At 50.2% G+C, this 18,961-nt stretch overlaps 1 protein-coding gene and 1 long non-coding RNA gene across 5 annotated transcripts in view; one reads left to right on the top strand and one right to left on the bottom strand.

Annotated features, from left to right (window-relative positions):
• Positions 1–1,540: 1,540 nt before the first annotated feature.
• Positions 1,541–18,879, bottom strand: LOC141570217 (uncharacterized). Of its 3 annotated transcripts, none has more exons than XR_012494228.2 (3): positions 18,173–18,879; positions 6,348–6,497; positions 1,541–4,493 (listed from the first exon to the last, which is right to left on the bottom strand). It is a non-coding gene; the product is annotated as an uncharacterized LOC141570217 (long non-coding RNA). The 3 variants fall into 3 exon arrangements; XR_012494227.2 differs by lacking the exon at positions 18,173–18,879 and adding an exon at positions 17,694–17,860; XR_012494229.2 differs by lacking the exon at positions 18,173–18,879 and adding an exon at positions 16,986–17,099.
• Positions 17,307–18,961, top strand: part of SHANK3 (SH3 and multiple ankyrin repeat domains 3) — a 47,006-nt gene continuing 45,351 nt past the window's right edge. For both annotated transcript variants that reach the window (XM_074326677.2, XM_074326676.2), the window contains exons 1-2: positions 17,307–17,585; positions 17,975–18,178. In XM_074326677.2, coding sequence (XP_074182778.2) covers positions 17,307–17,585; positions 17,975–18,178 — 483 coding nt within the window. The remainder of the gene's footprint in view (positions 17,586–17,974; positions 18,179–18,961) is intronic.

Raw genomic sequence — 18,961 nt, 5'->3', positions numbered from 1 at the left:
ACCTCAGGAGAAGTAGGACCTGGGCTCCTGGTTGGAGAGGGCTTCCAGTGGTTACTGACCCTGGAGCCAGTGGGAGAGTGGACAGGGCCCTGGAAGTACCTCTGGGACCGGGGTGGGGGGTCAGGACATAGCTTCCACTGTAGCCCAGGCCTGTCTGGGGAGCTGGAATTTGCCTGATGCCACATGGAAGCTCAAGGCGGGCAATGTGGGGGAGCCAAATCTGAAGGGCAGGGACTCCCAGAGACGGGGCTGCGGACCTCATGGGGAATGGAAGGGGCCAGTCTCTAGGAGCCATCCCCTTGTGTCACATTCCAGCGTGTTTTCTGGGCTTGTGCGTGGGAGTGGTATGAGGTGGGTGGCCAGCACAGAAAGTTTCTCTGCGGCTCAGAAATCTTTGAACCTATAATTGGAGCGATCACAGCCAGTCAGTGCTGTGAATTGGAGTTTAAAGGAACCAACCCCAAAGCAATTTCTGCTGCAAACTGGGAACTACCCCAGGCAGCAAGGACCCGATTCTCTGAAAGAGCCTGCGGTGGTTGTGATGTTACAGGAATGGCTGTCACTTTCCCCTGTGATTGGTTTCTGGGGGCAGCTCAGGTGTGTGCACACGGACCTCAGAGCCAGGCCAGCCCTGACCTCTGGGAGGGGGGAGGTGCTTGTGCCTCCGCTCTGGCTGTTCAAAAGGAAGTCTCTGCAGGCATCTGGTCTTTTGGAGATGTGAGCTCTTTTTGGCATTGCTGCAGGAGCTGGCAAGAGGGTCAGCTTGGGACAGAGCCCCAATGGGAGGCAGCCCTCCAGGGTGTGGGAAATGGGTCTTGACACCTGGGACATTGCTAATTTGGAATTACCACCTCCAGTTGGCAGAGGGACCTTGCGAGGAGTGGTGCGGGTTTGTCTTTCTGCCCCTAGGACCCGGAGTGAGAAGCCTCGATCTCCTGTCCTGCATGGGTGGCTTGGGGGTGGGCAAGCTGCATCAGGAGAACACGGCCCACATGAAGGGATTCTGCAGTGGTTCCTGGGCCTGGCTGATGTGGATACTTGGGACATCAGAGACCATCTTCTCAGGCCCCTGCCTGCCCCCTCACTCTGCTCTGTCTTCCTTGCCTTCAGCAACCACCATTCCTGCTCTGCCACCTGGCCTCCCCAGGTTGCATTTCCTCCCCCTCAGGCACCCAGAGGGGTGTGGTTCGTCCCAATTCCATACAGGCTCTGCACACTTCAGTCAAGGAGAGGGTGGCAGGTGACAAAGATTCTTTGACCAAACTTCAGTTAAGCTCCTGCACCTTCAACTAGGCCCATCTGTGCCCTTCTGTCGTGCGGGAGACCCTGCTCGCTGCACCATTTGTCGTGCGTGGAGGCCTGCTCGCCACGCCATTTTTCAGGCGGGGCGGCCTGCGGGGTCTGCTCCCGCTCCCCACACAAGAACGCAGGATATGGTGAGGCCAAAAGGAACACCCACGGAGCCATAGGTAGGGGAGTCACACCACTATGGTCTCACTGGAGGCTAGGCCCACTGGATGCGCGACCTGCCGTCTGCCTTTCTGCCAACCGACCGACCGACGACTCTGCACTCTTCAGCTCTTCTCTTCTGCTCTGCTCGGCTCCTCGGCAATCCTCGGCAGTCCTCCGTAACCGCAGCAGTTATACCAGCGGCCAATCAGCTAACCGGCCACAGCCGATGGCCAATCAGCCACAGCCGAGCCAGCACCTTTCCACGTGAGGCCGAGAGCCTGTAAACTACTTTCTGGGGCTCTGTCCCCACACCTTCCTTGTAAAATCCAGTTTTAACAAGAACCTTCCACCCTCAGTATCTGATAAGGTTCTTGATTTCCCCCCACCCCCACCCCAGGTGGTGTCTGATCACTGGCCTGCCTTCATCAATAATCCTGCTGGGTGCATTTAGCCAGAACCTCCCTCACCCCTGATGTTTCCTCTTGGTCATTTTCCATCCATTGACCCCACCTGTTCCTTGGCTATTGTAGGGGAGAAAAAGTTTTCCTTGACTCTCATAGGATCCCTGGCTGAGTCTGAAAATCAAACTGATGAAGAATGATCAGGAGAAAAGCATACAAATTAATGTTATGTTTTACGTGACATGGGAGCCTTTGTAAGGAAATGAGGTCCCAGAGAAACAGTTAAACCTGAGTATTTCAGGTTTTTTTCAAAATTAGTTTCAGGTAAACAAAGCAATGTACTAGACATTTACCATTTATGTCCCTCACACAGTGATAACCCCCCCCCCCCCGCCGTGTTCCAGGTCAAGGTGTGTGAGGTTGCTGTGTGCAGTGGGTGCTCCTCATAGCCCTGCTTCTTTTGTCTTTGGCAGAAGGATGCTCCTTTGCCCCAGGCATGGGGGGCGCTTCTCACATGAGGGTTTGATGGCCTGTTTCAGGGGCGGGGCAGGGTCCGTGACCTTTTGCTTCTGCTGTTTTCTCAAACTCCTTCAGCTTAAAACATGCCCAGGTGCCATCCTTTGGGGTAATGTGTCCTGAACCCCATCACTGTCTATCCCCAGTTGCTCGTGCTCAGAATCAAGTCCACCTCTCCCCACTGCAAAATGTCATCGCGGTGGTCCATGCATGTAATGTGACAGACCTGAATAAAGTCTGCCAATGGTGCCCATGGGAAAGGGGGGCAGCTCCGAGCAGATGGGAGGGCAATGCCCAGGAGTGGTGTGGCTGTGTGAGGTGGCACTGTGTGGAGCTGCCCCTCAGCTCCGCCCCCTGACTGCAGGTCAGTTGCATCCTATGGCCTCGGCACTGACCTCACTGTGTCTTATCTGGAAGTCTTGACCCCATGGCATGGCTCCGTTCCCATCTTCAGGTCCACTGGGATGTCACTTTCTCAGTGGGGACTTCCCTGCCCCTGCCCCTCCCCTCTGCCCAGGTGTGAGTTGGGCTCCTGTAAGTGGAGGCTTATAATCGAATGCACTCATCCTGGTTGGTGGGAGGTGTCAACTAATTGACACAGGTGAGACAGCCCAGTTGGCACATGGCAAGTGTGTATTATTACTACTGTTACCGTCAGTATGTGGGTGCTCGGCGGTGCTGGGCAGGGGCCATGAGAACTTCCAGGCAGGGAGGGTCTCTGTTGTGCGGGAGACCCTGCTCGCTCGCCATTTGTCGTGCGGGGCAGCCTCCGGGGTCTCTGGTCCCACTCCCCACGTAAGAACGCAGGATATGGCTAGGCCAAAAAGGAACACCCATGGAGCCATAGATAGGGGAGTCATACCACTATCATCTCATTGGAGGCTGGAGTCACACGACCTGCAACCTGCTGTCCACCTCTCTGCCTGCCAACCGACCGACTTACTCGACACCACTCTTGACTCACCAACCAGCGCAGCCTCGGCAGTTATGTCAGTGGCGAATTGGCTAACTGGTTACAGCTGTCGGTCAATCAGCCACAGCTGACGGCCATCAACTACTCAAGCCAGCACCTTTCCACGTGAGGCCAAGAGCCTGGAAACTGCTTTCTGGGACTCTGTCCCCACAGTCTTCCACAGGGGCATCTTAGTTGAGGCCTGGGGAAGACAGGGGTTACCTGGGTGACAATAAGGTGTAGAGGTGAAGAGCTTGTCAGACGGTCGAGTCACAAGCAGGTCAGGTTTTATGACAGGTGCATGTAAAGGGAAGGACCCCGAGACCACCCAGGGCAGGAGGGAGTATCAGTATCAGACCAGATACAGAAATCACTTCTGCGGACAGATCACTCCTGTGAATGACACCCAGGTGGGTGGCCGACTGGTCCACAAAACCATCCATACATCATTAAAGCTCATCAGCCCATCATGTGAGCATTTTATCAGGAATGTTAACTTCGTCCCAGAAGGAATTCTGCCCAGGTGTGGGACAGTGTTTCCTTTCCGGTGCTTTCAAGGAACTAGAGCTTGGAAAGCACATCTTCTCCAACAGATCCAATGTTTGGTCCCCGGAGTGGCTGCAGGCAGCAGACCGTGGGCTCAGTCAGCCAGGACGTCTGCCGTGTGGCCTGGTGTGGCGGGCTGGGAGGCAGCTGGCATCGTGCAGGCATAGGGCTTGGGGAAGTTGGTCCTCCATCCAGCTGACCTGACGGTGAGCACAGGTTCTGGATCCAGGGGGCTGGGTGGTGCTGACCGTCTGTGCTCTAATTAAAATCCATGTGAGTGCAGCTGACATGCTGGAAACTCCTTGGTTTAATGGAGAAAAAGGCATCCAAAAGCTGAGAGAGACAAGAGTATATTGTACTTGACGTGCTCAGTTGTCCCCACATTGTCCTCTGAGAGGGCCTGAGGACACCCCCTCACAAGACATGAGGGACGTACTTTGGAGTAGTGAGGGGCAGCAGCAGCTTTGAAAGGCTCTGGGAGGCTGGCCTCTGTAGGGCGGAATGAAATGGAGGGATGAGATACTGGGGTGGCAGAGGCCATGTGGCCAGGCAGGCGTCGTCACCATGATGGTCAAGAAGAATGCTGTGGTGTCAGAGACCTTTGGCTCACTAGCCGTGGAGTCACCCTTGGAACAAAAACAGGGCAGTGTCAGTGCAGATGGGAGTGTCGGCGGAAAGATCCTCGTCTCAGGAACGTGGCCCGGACTTGACTCACAATGCAGGAGAGTCAGCTCCCCTTCCAATTCCTGGACATGAGTCATTCGCAGACCAGAGGCCCCACCAGAGGGAAAGACCTGGCGGAAACACCCAAGGCTAGACTGTCTTCCCCTGGCCTCCCCCGCAGGGAGCTGCTGACTCTGCCCAGAATGGCTGTTCCCTGTCAGGGGACGGGTACCTCAGGCTCTCAGGGGTTGTTGGTCTCTGGCTCTGAGCTAGTTCCACTTCCCAGACTGATTCCCCATCCCCTCCCCAGTCCGCTGATCAGAAGGGGAATTTGGAGGTCAGATGAGACATGCATTGTGGGCCACAATAGACACATCGGGTATGTGACTATCGTGTTAATTTCTCTGGTTCACATATCATTTGGATAGATGTACTGAGCAGATGGCTGACACTTCCTGCTGACCCAGGCAAGGTCTCTCCAGTTGGGAAGCCCAGTGGAGGCTCCGAGCTCCCCTCCCCTTCTGGTGTTGAGAAAACACCAGCTACTTTGACAGCTAACCCCCAAATGTCAGTGACTGAGTACAATAGATATTTGTTTCTTGCTCACAGAGAGTCCAGTTTGCAACATAAGCAGGGATGGGGGAGGGACTCCCTGCTTCACACAGTCATTTAGGGTCCCAGGCCAAAGGAAGTGCTGCCATTTTTGACATGTGGATTTAAGGTCACCATGGAAGGGAGAAGAGCGTGCACTCAGGGATAGGCAAGAGGCATTGTGGGTCAGACCTGGGAGTGGCACATGTCATTTCTGCCCAAGTCAATTCCAGAACCCTGTGACGTGGCCAGTCCTAGGTGCAAAAAGGAACTGGGGAGTACAGAGCTAGGCTAGGAGGTGTGGTGCTGGAGCCAGCAGTTGGGGCGTCAGCTTTTTGACACCTCAGTTTGCTGACTCTGGCAACAAGAGTAACTCCCCAGGGACCAGTTCTATGGTAGTGTTGGGGGAGAGTGTATTTCTAGAAGCTCAGACTAGATGTTTCAGTCCTCCCAATGACTTTGTGGGCACAAATTCCATGTGTTAAATCCCTTTGAGCTCAGACTAGCCACACAGGATCTGCAATCTACACCCAAATCCTAGCTTCTACAATCAGTGAGATGAGAGGTCACGGAACTGGGAGGCCATGATGCTAGGAATGGAGATGGGTGACGTCAGAACTTGGATGACCCATGAGCAGGGCGCCAAGGTCCGCAGGGAATGAAAACATGTTGACCAGGTGGGACCCATCTGATCACTGCTCTATTGGTAGTGCCTCATACTTTGGGGGTTGTGTGCATGTGTGTGATAAACATTTTCAAATGCAGTATATTCTTCTGTTCATTTATGGATTCATTTAATATCTCTCCAGCAAAAAACATCATTATATGTGCTGGCTGTGTAGCTGAATAAGAAAAACAATTCCACCAATATAATCTAAAACTCCTCTATTGCAAAGCACTTGGAAATGCTGATAAAAATATAATAAAAATTCTTTTAAATGTACAGCTGAGCTTGAAAGAAAGCAAGAGATATCCCCAGAGACACAAAATGAAGTGGAAACGAAAGACAACAGAGTAAGCAATTTAGATTCTCACACGAAGTCAGGACTTTTAAAGACCCATAATTTCAGTGCAAAGCTAGAAAGACTAGGGAAAACAACCCTGCTTTGTAGGAAAGAAATGAAAGATTTTGTAATGACCTCACCACAGATGGAAATCGAATCTCCCTCAAAATTCATAAGTACAGATTTACCTTCAAATGGGTATGGATTTTAAATACATACTACCTGGGTGGTTTGGAATTAGTTGAAGTGGTTGCAGGTTGGCAGCAGTGAGGTGCCTGGCGGGAGCACGTGCACACCTTCTCTGGAGGCCTCCAGTCTCAGCTTAGTCCCTCCAGGTTCCCACAGACTGGATTCGCCAAATGAGATCACAGTCTAAAATCACAAAATATGTAAGTATGCTAAAAATATTCACAGAGATAAAAGATTGAAAACCTGAACAAGGAATGAGAAACTACTGGAAAGAATCAGAAAAGAAAAAGAAAAGCATCTGCTAGATTTGAAAAGGAACAAAACATAATTTTAGAAATGAAAAATATAAGAGTTGAAATTTCAATGGGCGGGTTAAATAGCAGGCTAGACACAGCTGAGAATTATTGAACTAGAAGATGAGTCTGAAGAAATTACTCTGAATACAAAATAGATAGACTAGGAGATGAGAACCCTTTGCAGAAGTTAGAATGAGAAGGCCTAGCATATTGAAAAAATTTTTAATCTTTAAAAAAATTTCACACTTTACAATTTTATTAAATGTATTCATAATGCTGTGGGACCATCACCACTATCCATTTCCAGAACTCTTTCATCATCCTAAACAGAAACTCTACCCATTAAACAGTGACTCCCTATTCTCTCCCCCCACCCCCAGCCCCTGTAACCTCCATTCTGTTTTCTGTCTCTATGAAACTGTATTCCAGATACTTCATATAAGTAAAGTCATATAATGTTTGTCCTTTTGTGAATGGCTTATTTCCTTTCACATAATGTTTTCAAGGTTCATCCATGAGGTCTAATATATGTTTAATAGGAGATACTGAGGAGACATAATATTCAAAAAGATAATAGCAGAGAATGTCCAGATTTGATGAAAGACATAACTCCTTAGATTCAAGAATCACAACAAATCCCAAACAGGATTACTAAAACTAGCCAATATAATAAGGCAAGACAAAGAAATAAAAAGGCGTAAAAATTTCAGAAGGAGGAAGTATTGTGCTATTTGCTGATGAACTGATTGTTAATGTAGAAAATCCTAAGGAACGTATAAAGATGCTGCTGGAACTAAGTGAATTTCTCAAGGTTATAGGCTACAAAGTTTATATACAAAATCATTTGTATTTTTATGTACTAGCAACCAAAAATTATAAAATAAAACTAAAAAATTTCATTTGCAGTAATGTGAAATAACAAAATTCTTAGGAATAAATGTAACAAAAATGTGCAAGAACTCTACCCTGAAAACTACTAAGCCTTGCTGAGATAAATTAAGGAAGACCAAGATAAATTATAGCATATACTGTGTTCATACATTGGAAGAATCAATATTCTTAAGATGTCCATTCTCTCTAAATATATTTATAGATTAAATGCTATACCAATCAAGCTCCCAGTGGGTTGTTTTTGTAGAAATTGACAGTTTGATTCTAAAATTTACATAGAAATGAAAATGACCTAGAATAGCCAACAAAATTTAAAAAGAACAAAGTTGTAGGATTTATGCTATCTGATTTCAAGATGTACTACAAAGTTATAGAAACTAAGAGTGTGGTATTAGAGAAACTATATAAATATAGATAAATGGTAAAATAATAGAAAGTTCAGGAATAAACCCACATGTATGTCAACTGATTTTCAACAAAAGTACAGAGACAATTCAGTGGGAAAGGAAAGTTTTTTCAAAAATGGTGCTGTGACATCCTTAGAGGAGTCAAATCCATAGAGACAGAGAGCAGAATAGTGGTTCCCAGGGGGAGGGGGAGGAGAGTGAGTGTTTAATGGACACAGAGATTCTGTTTGGGAAGATAAGAAAGATCTGAAGATGGATGGTGGTGATGGCTGCACAGCAATGTAAATGTACTTAATGACATTGAACTGTACACTTACACTTGGTTAAAATGGTAAATTTTATTATATATATTTCACCACAATAAAAATACTTTAAAATAATTTTTAAGTGGTCTGAAACAATCGGACATCCATAAAGGGAAAATACAAACATCAACATTTTCTGGACATCGCAAACAAAATTTAACTTTAAATTAAATCACAGACCTAAACATAAATGTTAAAACTACAACTTCTGGGGTGGTCGATGGCTCAGTTGGTTAGAGCGGGAGCACTGAACAATGGGGTTGCTGGTTTGAGCTGCGCCCTCCACAACTAGATTGAAGGACAGCGACTTAGAGCTGATGGGCCCTGCAGAAACACACTGTTCCCCAATATTCCCCTCCCCCAAAGTCCATGTGTTTGAAAAAAAAAACCCCTACAACATCTATATGAAAACACAGGAGAAAATTTCTGTGCTTTTGCGGTAGGGAAAGATTTCTTAGAACACACAGAATATGAACAATAAAGGGGAAAATGGATTCTATAATCATGAAAAACTCTTGTTCTTTGAAAGAGACTATTGTGAAAGTGAAAAGGCCAGCCACAAAATTAGAGAACTTTTGCAGTACACATATCTTACGAAAAATTTGTATCCATATTATATAAAGAGCTCCTAAATTTCAATAGGTCAAACTACCCAGTTTTTAAAAAATGGGCAGTAGACTGAATAGACACCTCACAAAAGAAGACATGTGAATGGTCAATAAACCCATGAAAAGAGGCTCCATTTCATCAGTCATCAGGGAGATGCAAATTTAAACACACAAAGAAATACCCAGACACATCCAGTAACATGGCTACAATAAAAAAGACAGGCAATACCAAGTGTTGGCAAGGATGTGGAGGACCTGGCAAAAGATGAAATGAAATGGTACTACCATGCTGGAACACTGCTTGCCAATCTCTTGAAAAGTGAGCACACGTCTACCGTAAGACATAGCTACTCTATTCCTAAATAGACGCCCAAGAGAAACGAAAGCATAAGTCCACACAAAAACTGTACACAATGTTCGTAGCAGTTTCATTCATAATTGTCCCAAACTGGAAACAACTCAAATATGCCCATAACAGATGAATTGATAAGCAAAATGTGGTATTTTGATAAAAGGGAATACACGCGAACAAAAAGAACAGACTGGGTGGTACTGATCCTTGGGAGGGCTTCCCTTTGGGATGAGGGTGGGCCTGGGGGCTCGCTGGCAGAAAGTGAGAAAGTCCAGATGGAGGGGCTAGGTGCCACCTTTTTGTAAAGAGCTAAGCCTTTGCTGCAGGCACAGCTCCACCTCCATAGTCCCTCCATCTACTTGGGGACAGCTGTGTGCCCTGGCGGGGGCATCAGCGGAGCCCCTTCCCCCCGTCCCCGCCTGCACTGCAGCAGGACCCACTGTGCTGAGACGGTCCCTTCTCCAGCAGCCTCCATATCATTTGATCTGTGTGGCCAAGTCTTCAGCTTCTATTGGCCTTTCCACTTCCGGATCCCATCTGCATCGTCTCCCAGAGGTTCCTTTAAATTATTACTCCATAATCCATTTGCCTGTCTTCCAGCACTAAGGTGGGCTTATTTAAAAATATACTTTGTTCTTTTTAACACTAACGTATTGTATACTTAAAAATGGCCATGATGGTAAACTTTATGTTATGTATTTTTACAATAATAACAATAATAATAATAATGAACCCCAAACCTCTTGAATAGGAAGTGATCTTTGGGAGGAAGGAAACATGGTAGAGAAAACCACAGTCTTGAAAGAAAAAGTAATTGGAACCCTAAATGTGAAATTAACCAGGCAGATATTCCTCACTTTTAATTTTGCTGTTAAAACAGCATTTGAAATCTAATGGTCTTCCTAAGAACAGACAGCCAAGTTCAGCCTCACTCTGCTCTGTCACAGCATGTGAAGGGCACTCATTAGAATGCACTTCTTGGTGGAGATGACAGAAACCAGCTTTATGATGATAATAAAAACTTGAGTGTTTCCTCCAATAGAAGTCCTAGACTAGAGGTGCTCCTCAGGTTTACAATGTGCCAGGCGTACAGTAAGCATTTTCCCTCCACGTTTCTCAACTACCCCACACAATGGCTCAGGAGGCCAGGCACATGTGAGTGAGCCCAGAAGGCAGGCACCTGGCCTCCTACCCAGCCTGAAACAAGGCCAGAATGAATGAGGATACGAAGCAATTCCTGCCATTGTCCCCAACTTACAGAGCATACACAGAGACACAGGGAGGCTAAGAAGCTTTCCCAGGCCTCCTGGGTGTTTGGGGCTGAGCTGGGATTCTAATCCAGGCAGCTGGCCCACAGCTATGCCTTCAGCCTCTGCATTATGTGGGCTTTCAACAGAGAAGGGATATTTATTGGCTCTTAAGACCAAATGCAAGAAAATCAGAAGTGCTATCAGATTCCAGGGACTATATTTAGGGACTCAAACCCCTTCAGAACCATCCTTGTCTCCCATATTTATATTTCTCTCAGTGTTGCTTTCTTCTCAAGGCTGGTCTTTGGTCACCAGTAGCTGCTAAGTTCACATCTCTCCTACGTATCCAAAGACTGGAAATTTTCTTTTCCTACTTATGAGAGGGGCAGGATTCTTACTGGCCCTGCTGGGGTCACAGGCCAACTGCCATGGTTCAAATCCTGGTTTCCGTACTGACTAGCCATACGTAAGTTTGGACAAGTTACTTGCTCTAGTTTGCTTTTGTTTCCTCATCTGTTAAATGAGGACAAATGATGGGGCTTGCTCAGTGATTGTGTAATGACTAAATGAGTTAATACATGTCATACACTTAGAATGACATGTAGCACTCAAAAACCTTAGTGAGTAATCTATTTTCATTAACTCGGGTTGCATATTGCTTTTTTATTTAAGCAATTTTCACAAAGTCTTGTGGTGGTCTCCCCGTGGAGTAATAACCATTGCTTGTCTCCATCATCTATGGAGTCTGAGTTATATTACCCTTTGTAGTCCCCACGGCTACCAAAACAAGAAATTAACATAAAAGAAGTCCAAGGCTAGTGGTCCTCCTCAGAAGGGACACATCTTGGCTGCTCAGGATTCCCTGATATGCAGCCCCAAATGAGTTCACAATCCAAATCACAAAATTCTCACAGAAATAATCTACCATGAGTGAGAGTCAGTAGGCAACACAGAGAACAGGATTAGACCACCAAAAATTTCATATAATGGAACTATTGACGAGAATTAAAAAGTAAATATTTTTGAAATGATTAAAGACAGAAAAATTTTTAAAATTGATTAAATTAATAAAGACAATATAAAGAAAAAGCAGGGCAGATTTGATAATGGACCAAAATAGGGTTGCTAGAAACAAACTCTATGATTATTGAAATTGAAAGCCCTATGAAGAAAAACAAAACAAAACAAAAAACAAAACAAAACCTCTATGGATGGGATTAACAGCAGATTAAACACAATCAAAGAAAGAATTAGTGAGATGGAAGTCAGAATTAGGAAAATTATCCAGAAAACAGCACACAGAGAGAAAAATCTTCAAAGTATTGAGAGGAATATAATTGTCAATGTATAATTCTACACTGGCTAAAAAAATTATCATTCAAGAATTGGTGTGAAATAAGACATTTCAAAGGCTGAAGGAATTTGTCACTATTGGACATTCATTTAAAAAAAAAATTCTGAAGTATGTACTTCCAGGAAGAAGAAAATTCAACCCAGAAGGAAAGAATGACATGTAAGAAGAAATAGTGGGGGTGGCTGGTTAGCTCAGTTGGTCAGAGCACGGTGCTCTTAACAACAAAGTTGCCGGTTCGATCCCCACATGAGCCAGTGTGAGCTGCACCCTCCACAACTAGATTGAAACAACTACTTGCCTTGGAGCTGATGGGTCCTGGAAAAACACACTTAAAATAAATAAAAGTTTAAAAAGAAGAAGAAGAAATAGTGAGTAAAGAAACTGATTAACATGTGGCTAAATCTAAACAAGCATTCACTGTGTGATAGTGATAGTAATAAGACTAATTAATTTGGATGTCAAACACAACATGAACAAAAACCTGTGTGATGAGGAGTGATTACAGTTAAAGTATTCTAAAGTCTTACTATTATGTGGAAGAAAGGTAGGATATTAATGAAGTCTAGCCTTTGTTAATTGTGCATGTTGAAAATTGAAGTGTATTTATGAAAATGATTGACAGAGAATGCATCACTTCCAAACCAATGGAAGTTGAGGAAAAGGAGAATAAGGAAAACTTGAACAGAGGGCAGAAAAGGAGAAAAGAGAAGCATAGAGCAAAAGACAGACAACACAAAACAAGATGGTAAAAATAATTTAAAACATATCATTAGCCATAATAAACACACCATTAAAGGTTAAAAATTGTAAGATTTATTTTTTAAAAAAAATCTAGCTACACATATTATTTACCAGAAAGCACACCTAAGTATACAAAACATAAAAGGAAAATAATGGGATATATATATATATATATATATATATATATATATATATATATATTACAAAAAAAAAGTGGTATGGCTATATTAATTATTGGAAAGAATAAAATTAAGGCAAAAAGACTTGTGAGGGCTCAAGAGTGATACCATATAATGATAAAAGGAAAAGTTTGTCAGGAAGCTATAATAATCCTAAACCTGTCAGTATTTAAAAACAAGTCCCCAAATAGGCAAAATTTCATGGAGAGATTGCTAAAGCCACTGTCAAGCAGATGGAAAATTAGAAAGGACACAGAATATTTGAATAATACAGTTAACAAGCTATCAATGGAATATGTATATCCTTGCATCCAATAATTGCTGTTGAACAGATAGGACAGCTTTACAAAAACAGACCATGCATATGGCCACAAAGAAAAGTCTTCACAGAATCCCCAAAGGCCAGCACTGAGCAGACCATCTCCTCTGACCATAATGCAATAAAATAGGAAATCAGTATTTAGGGTTAGTCCTCCCTCCAAGAGTATACATTTGAAAATTTAAATAAGTATATTTTTCAGTAATTCCCAAGCCCAAAAAATATATTGATGTTAGAAAATCAGAACGAGATGAAATTAAAAATACGACTCATCAAAACTTAAGGGATGGGACTAACGTGGCACTTGGAAATTTATAGTTTTAGATGCTCATTGTCAGAAAAGAGAGAGACTAAAAGTAGAGTTAAATGTGTGTTTTCAAGAAATTAGAAAAGGAATCATAACAAAATAAAAGGAAAAGCAGAGAAAAATAAACAGAACACAATAAAATAGAGATGATTGACAAAATGAGAAGCCGATTCTTTAGAAATAGATTTCTATTCCTAGAAAAATAAAATTTAAAAAATCAAACTCAGGATGAAATAGGACCTACATACACTGATACATACTAACAACTAGAAGCAATAAAAAATTTACCCACATGAGAGACCCCCGATCCAGAGTTTATAGTCAACTGAGCACCCAGAAATCCTGCCTCATGCCAAGTGCTCTGGAGTTGGGGAGAGGGTCTGATCTGAAGAGAGGAAGCTGGGTGTGAACAGCTTACAAATGCAGGTGGAAGCTTTGATTTGTGCAGTGAGCACCCACTGCGCACCAGGCACTCCCTGTCCCAGGGCCTTGGACATCCCTGAACCGGGCAAAGCACTGGGAGCCTACCTTCTGCTGGGGAAGACAGGTACTGAACAATGAACAACTAACAGGTGAATTACAGTGGGTTACAACACAGCATGTGCTGTGAAAGAAAGAGAAGTAGGTCAGAGTGTGGGGTGGAGTCCCATGGGGTGGGGGGTGGGGGGCACTTGGGCAAAGACTAGACTGGGGAAGCAGAAGCGCAGGTGGGGTGGGCCTGACAGGGAGAACCACACTCCTCCCACGAGTTGTCATGGAAACCAAGGGGCGTGAGGGTTCAAGGGGAATCAGGTGAGACAAGAGAGAAAGCATAAGGCTGACTAGGGCCAGGTCACTGTGGCTGAGGCGGGTGGGAGGGGAGGAGAGGGACATGGGTGAGGAAGTGGGCCCCAGGAGTGTAGCAAGGTGTGATGCAGGAGGGGGACACACCTGAGCTTAACTGAGGCTCAGATGAGGCAAATGACTCTGCCAGGAGGGCCAGGCCTTGGATCCAGTGAGGGTATGGGGCAGCAAGGGCAGCCGAGTGAATGCTGGACCTTTGCTGCGCCCATGGGTCTAGGGCAGCTGTGGGGTGGTGGGCTGGGGTATCCAGGCCTGGGTTTGCCCTGTACCAGGCACTGTTGTGTGTTTTGCCCACATGAGCTCCCCCAGTCCCTATGAAGCCTGTTTGTGTCTGAATCCATGTGGTGGGAGAATACGGAGAACAAGCGTGGTCGGTGAGAAGGATGGATCTTTCTGGAATCCTGGTCCTGATGGAAGGAGTGAGACCATGGGGCCTGGTAAACCCTCATCTTCAAGGATAGACTACAGAGCAGAGGGGGCAGGGCTGGGCCAGGGAGGTAGGCAGGGGCAGGCAAAGGGTTCTGTGCTTGGGAGGTGGCTTCTGGAGGACCTACTGAGGGAGGGGTGGCCAGGGGCTGCTCAGGGCGCTTGGGGGAGGTGAGGAGGAGGCCGGGGTCTTTTATTCTCCACAAAATAAAGGGCACAGACGCCCTGCCCCTTGGCTTCCGCCTCTAAATCCACCGCGTTGCAGGGACGGAGGCCGTAATGTGGGTACGGTGCTTCTGGGAGTGTTATTTTTGCTGTTGCCGAGGTGGTGGTGCCGGGGGAGTGTGCAGCTCGGATTCCTTCATTATGAGCCCATCTTCTGTGCCAGGCTCTCTATGGAACCAGCGCTGAGCCCAGCTGAGCCTGGAGACATGAGTGTGTTGGTTGCTTATCAGCAAAGATGTGAGGTTTTCTCCCGAGAGGCTGGACAGCCACAGCGCAGGGATAGAATGGGGAGGCCTGGGCGGGCTGAAGGGCCCCATGAGGTCCAGGCTGGGTGGGCAGGCAGGCGGGTGGCCATCCAGGCCCAGGGCAGCTTTGCAGGGAGGTCTCAGAGGCCTCCGGCTGCTGAGTCCCGGTGTGGAGAGGTGCAGCCTCCTCCCTGCTGCTCCCTCAGAGTCAATGACTCTGGTGAGAATGTCCACAGCCTGGCAGCGGTCCCAGGGGGGTGAAAGGCTGGCAACTGAGAGTAAAGGCAGGTGGAGGTGGTGGTGGGAGGGGTGGCAGGGCTGCTGTGGGTGACGGGGAAGGGAGGAAGTAGGGAAGGGGCAGGAAGATGGTGGAGACACTGAGGGCGGGAAGCACGTTTCCTCTCCAGGGCTGGGCCAGGAAATCCAACCCTCGTGCTTCCCAAGGTGCTTCCTGCAGATAAATGGGTTTCCAACAGCCCCTTCCTGCTCCCCCCTTTCCCCACCCCTCCCATCCTGTCCCAGCCCCCAGGGGACCCTCAGCTCCCTCACTCATGCCAAGCCAGTGGCCTTGGGAAGAGCCTAGACAGGGGTGGGAGGCCTGGGCATCAGGCCACACTTTCCGGCAGGGAGGGTCTGCCCAGCTTGGGGAGAAAGCAGGACCAAGCCCACAGACAGCGCTGGACATTCGGCTCTGAGTGGTCAGTGGGGGTCCTGGGATGCAGAGATTTTTCCTAAACGGGTGGTGGTGGGGTGGGGGGAGGAGAGCACCAGGTTCCCTCAGGGGTCAGAGCAGGTCCTTGGGAAGGGGGCCCCGGCTCTGGGGTGGAGGCACAGGGATGGGTATGGGGGTGGTTGTGGTAACCAGATGGGGTCAAGGCTGCTCCGTGGGGAGTGAGCTGTTCTGGGAGGAGGTGTCCGACACTGTCCCCTGTGGGGCTAAGGTGTTTCTAGGTTGCCTTGGGAAGGGGTGGAGAGGTTTTCTGTGTATGTGGGTTCATTCAAGTTTATTCCTGGGAGGCTCAGGAATCAGGGCTGTTGTTGCAGGGGGACTGGGGTGGGGGGAAGCTGGGGTCAGCCAGCTTTTCTACCAGGCTCCAGAGGGTGTCCCTGTGCTGAGCTGTTCTCTGAAGGTTGCCAAGTGTGTCCTCGGGAAGGGTGAGCAGCTCTGCTAGGAGGGCCAGGGCCTGTTTTTATGGGGGGAGTCAAGGCACGTTGGGGGAGTTCTGTGGGAGTCAGAGACTGTTTCTTCAGAGTACAGGGATATTGCGATGTTTTGTGGCTGCTTTGCTCTCAGGAGTCTTGGGAGCACAGTTTTCGCAGCACTGGGGTAGTTCTGTGAGGCTCACCAGGGTTGGGGGCGCCTGGCACGCACCATTGGGGTGGTGGTGCCTGAGCTAGTTTCTTCACTGCGCTCCCCTGTCCTCCGCCCACTCATCACCCCCTCCCGCGTTGCCACGACAACGCATAAAACTAAAATTCACTTCCCCGTCGCAGGTGGAGACTAGTAGCGCCCCCTCCCCTAAGCCCTTCCTCATAGGTCGCGCCCCCATCCTGTCGTCGCTAAGGTGACGAGGAGGGGGCTACAGGCGTTGGATCTAGGCGGACCTGGGAGCCTGGAGAAGGGGGACAGGGAGAGGCGGGCCTCAGTGTCCGGAGCGAACTCCCCAAACTCGGCCAGGGGTGGGGGCGCCGCACTGAGCACTGTTCGGCGTGGTGGGGCTCATTGTCTCTAGCAGTGGGAGGGCACCAGCCCCAACCCCGCCCGAGGTCTCCACCGTCCTAACCCAGGACTGGGGCAGGATCGGTCCCTTCACGTCCCCCGGGCCTCGAGTGGGGTGGGGCGGGGTGGGGAGGTCGGCAGAGTGGGCAGAAGCCGCCACCCCCGGAAACTCATTCTGGTTTTCTCTCCCCTTCCTGCCCTACCTGTGATCCTCGTGCCCGACGCGGCCCCCACCCCAGCTCGGGGACTCTCCTCGCCTCCTCTTCCCCGGTGGTCCGCGGAGGCTCGCTGCTCAGCCATCCCCCAAAGCAAGGCCTAGGGCTCCCCCCGCCCCCGGTGCACCCTCCCGCACGAATCCTCCTACCTGACCCCAGGACCCTGCATAGTCCCCCGCCCCCGGCACAGCCCGGGGCCACCCCCGCTTCCCTCCCGCCGCAGCCCCTCCCCCTTCCCCGCCCCCGGGAAGGCCCCCTCCCCCTTCCCCCGCCCCCGGGGAAGGCAGGCGCCGCGCCGCGCCGGGGCCCATGCAGCTGAGCCGCGTCGCCGCCGCCGCTCCTGCGGAGCCCTCGGCGCCGCTGTCCCCCGCGCCGGCCCCGGCCCCAGCCCCCCCCGGCCCCCTCCCGCACAGCGCGGCCGACGGGGCTCCGGCGGGGGGCAAGGGGGGGCCGGGGAGCCGCGCGGAATCCCCGTGCGCCCCGCTCCGGGCCGCGAGCAGCCCGGGCCCCGGCCCCTGCGTGGGGATGGACGGCCCCGGGGCCAGCGCCGTGGTCGTGCGCGTCGGCATCCCGGACCTTCAGCAGACGGTGAGCCCCGCCGCCCCGGTCACCGCAGCGCCCCCGCCCTCCTCGCCCAGCCCCCCACCGGCGTGCTCCGAGCCGGGCGCGGGAGATCCCGGGCCAGCGGCTACTTACCCCTCCCCCGCCACCTCCGCCGGGACCCTCCCCATCTCCCGCCGGGGGCGGGGTCCGGGGAAGCACCGCCCTCGGAGGCGGGGCCCCACCCGCTGGACACAGAGGAGCGGGGTCCGTGGCGTGGGCTCCAGAGCCCGGGGCTCCCGAGCCCTGGCTCCTGAGCCCGGGGCTCCCGAGCCCGGGGCTCCCGAGCCCGGGGCTCCCGCGGGGACCCCGGGACTTGATGCCCTGCGCGTTGCCGGGCAGGGCCGGTCGGCGCTCATGAGCCCGCTCCGCCGCAGAAGTGCCTGCGCCTGGACCCGGCCGCGCCCGTGTGGGCCGCCAAGCAGCGCGTGCTCTGCGCCCTCAACCACAGCCTACAGGACGCGCTCAACTACGGGCTCTTCCAGCCGCCCTCCCGGGGCCGCGCTGGCAAGTTTCTGGACGAGGAGCGGCTCCTGCAGGATTACCCGCCGAACCTGGACACGCCCCTGCCCTACCTGGAGGTGAGCCGCGGCCGGCGCGGAAGGAGAGCGCGCGGGGCGCGACCAGCCGAGCTCCGTGACTTGAGCGGTGAAGGGCACGGACACGGACACGAGGAGTTAGTGCAGAAGCGGTGGGGCGTTGTGTCCCGGCGCGGTGGGCGGGGCCTGCAGTCAGCAGCAGGTGCGGTGGGAGCCCTGAGCGTGGTCCTGCGGGGGGGCGGGGGTGTGTGAGGGGAGAGCCCCGAGCAGCGCGGGGAGTAAGCAGCACGGTATCTGTGTGCTCATCGGCCCCCTCCCCGGGGGGAGTCTGTGAAGGCAGACCTAAGCCGTCCTTCATCATTTGCTCGCCCATTCATGTAGCCTTGGAGTGCTGGGTTAGGCTTGGGGACAGAGTCGTGGCAGGGGATGGCAAACGCGTTGAGCAGTGGAATAAGCACATGGTAGCTTAGCTCAAAGTCGGCCTCTGTAGTGGGACAAGAACGTGGGGTCAGTCCTACCTGAGAGGCGTGTATGGGGAGGTAAAGCCTGGAACCAGGCCTTGGAAAAGGAGTGGGGTTTTCCAGGGAGTCCTGGGGACAGTAGGGGGACAGAGAGGCCATTGTAGGCCCCGGACTGCTAGGGTGTATCACCTTGAGCTTGGTGTTGCTCTGTGTCCATGGCAGTGTGTGTGGGATTTGTGGGGGGCTCAGGGAGGGCCTCTGTAATTGGGGGTGGGTGAACAGTGGGGCCTGAGCTGCGGGGAGGAGGCTATTTCTGTGCACTCACTCACTCAGCCCAGGGGGGTGCTTTTTCCCCGCCTTTTCT

This window comes from Rhinolophus sinicus, chromosome 1, assembly GCF_057876585.1.
Source record: "Rhinolophus sinicus isolate RSI-liver-muscle chromosome 1, RSI-T2T, whole genome shotgun sequence".
In the NCBI taxonomy this organism is placed as follows: domain Eukaryota; kingdom Metazoa; phylum Chordata; class Mammalia; order Chiroptera; family Rhinolophidae; genus Rhinolophus; species Rhinolophus sinicus.
This window is presented reverse-complemented; position numbering and strand designations above follow the sequence as displayed.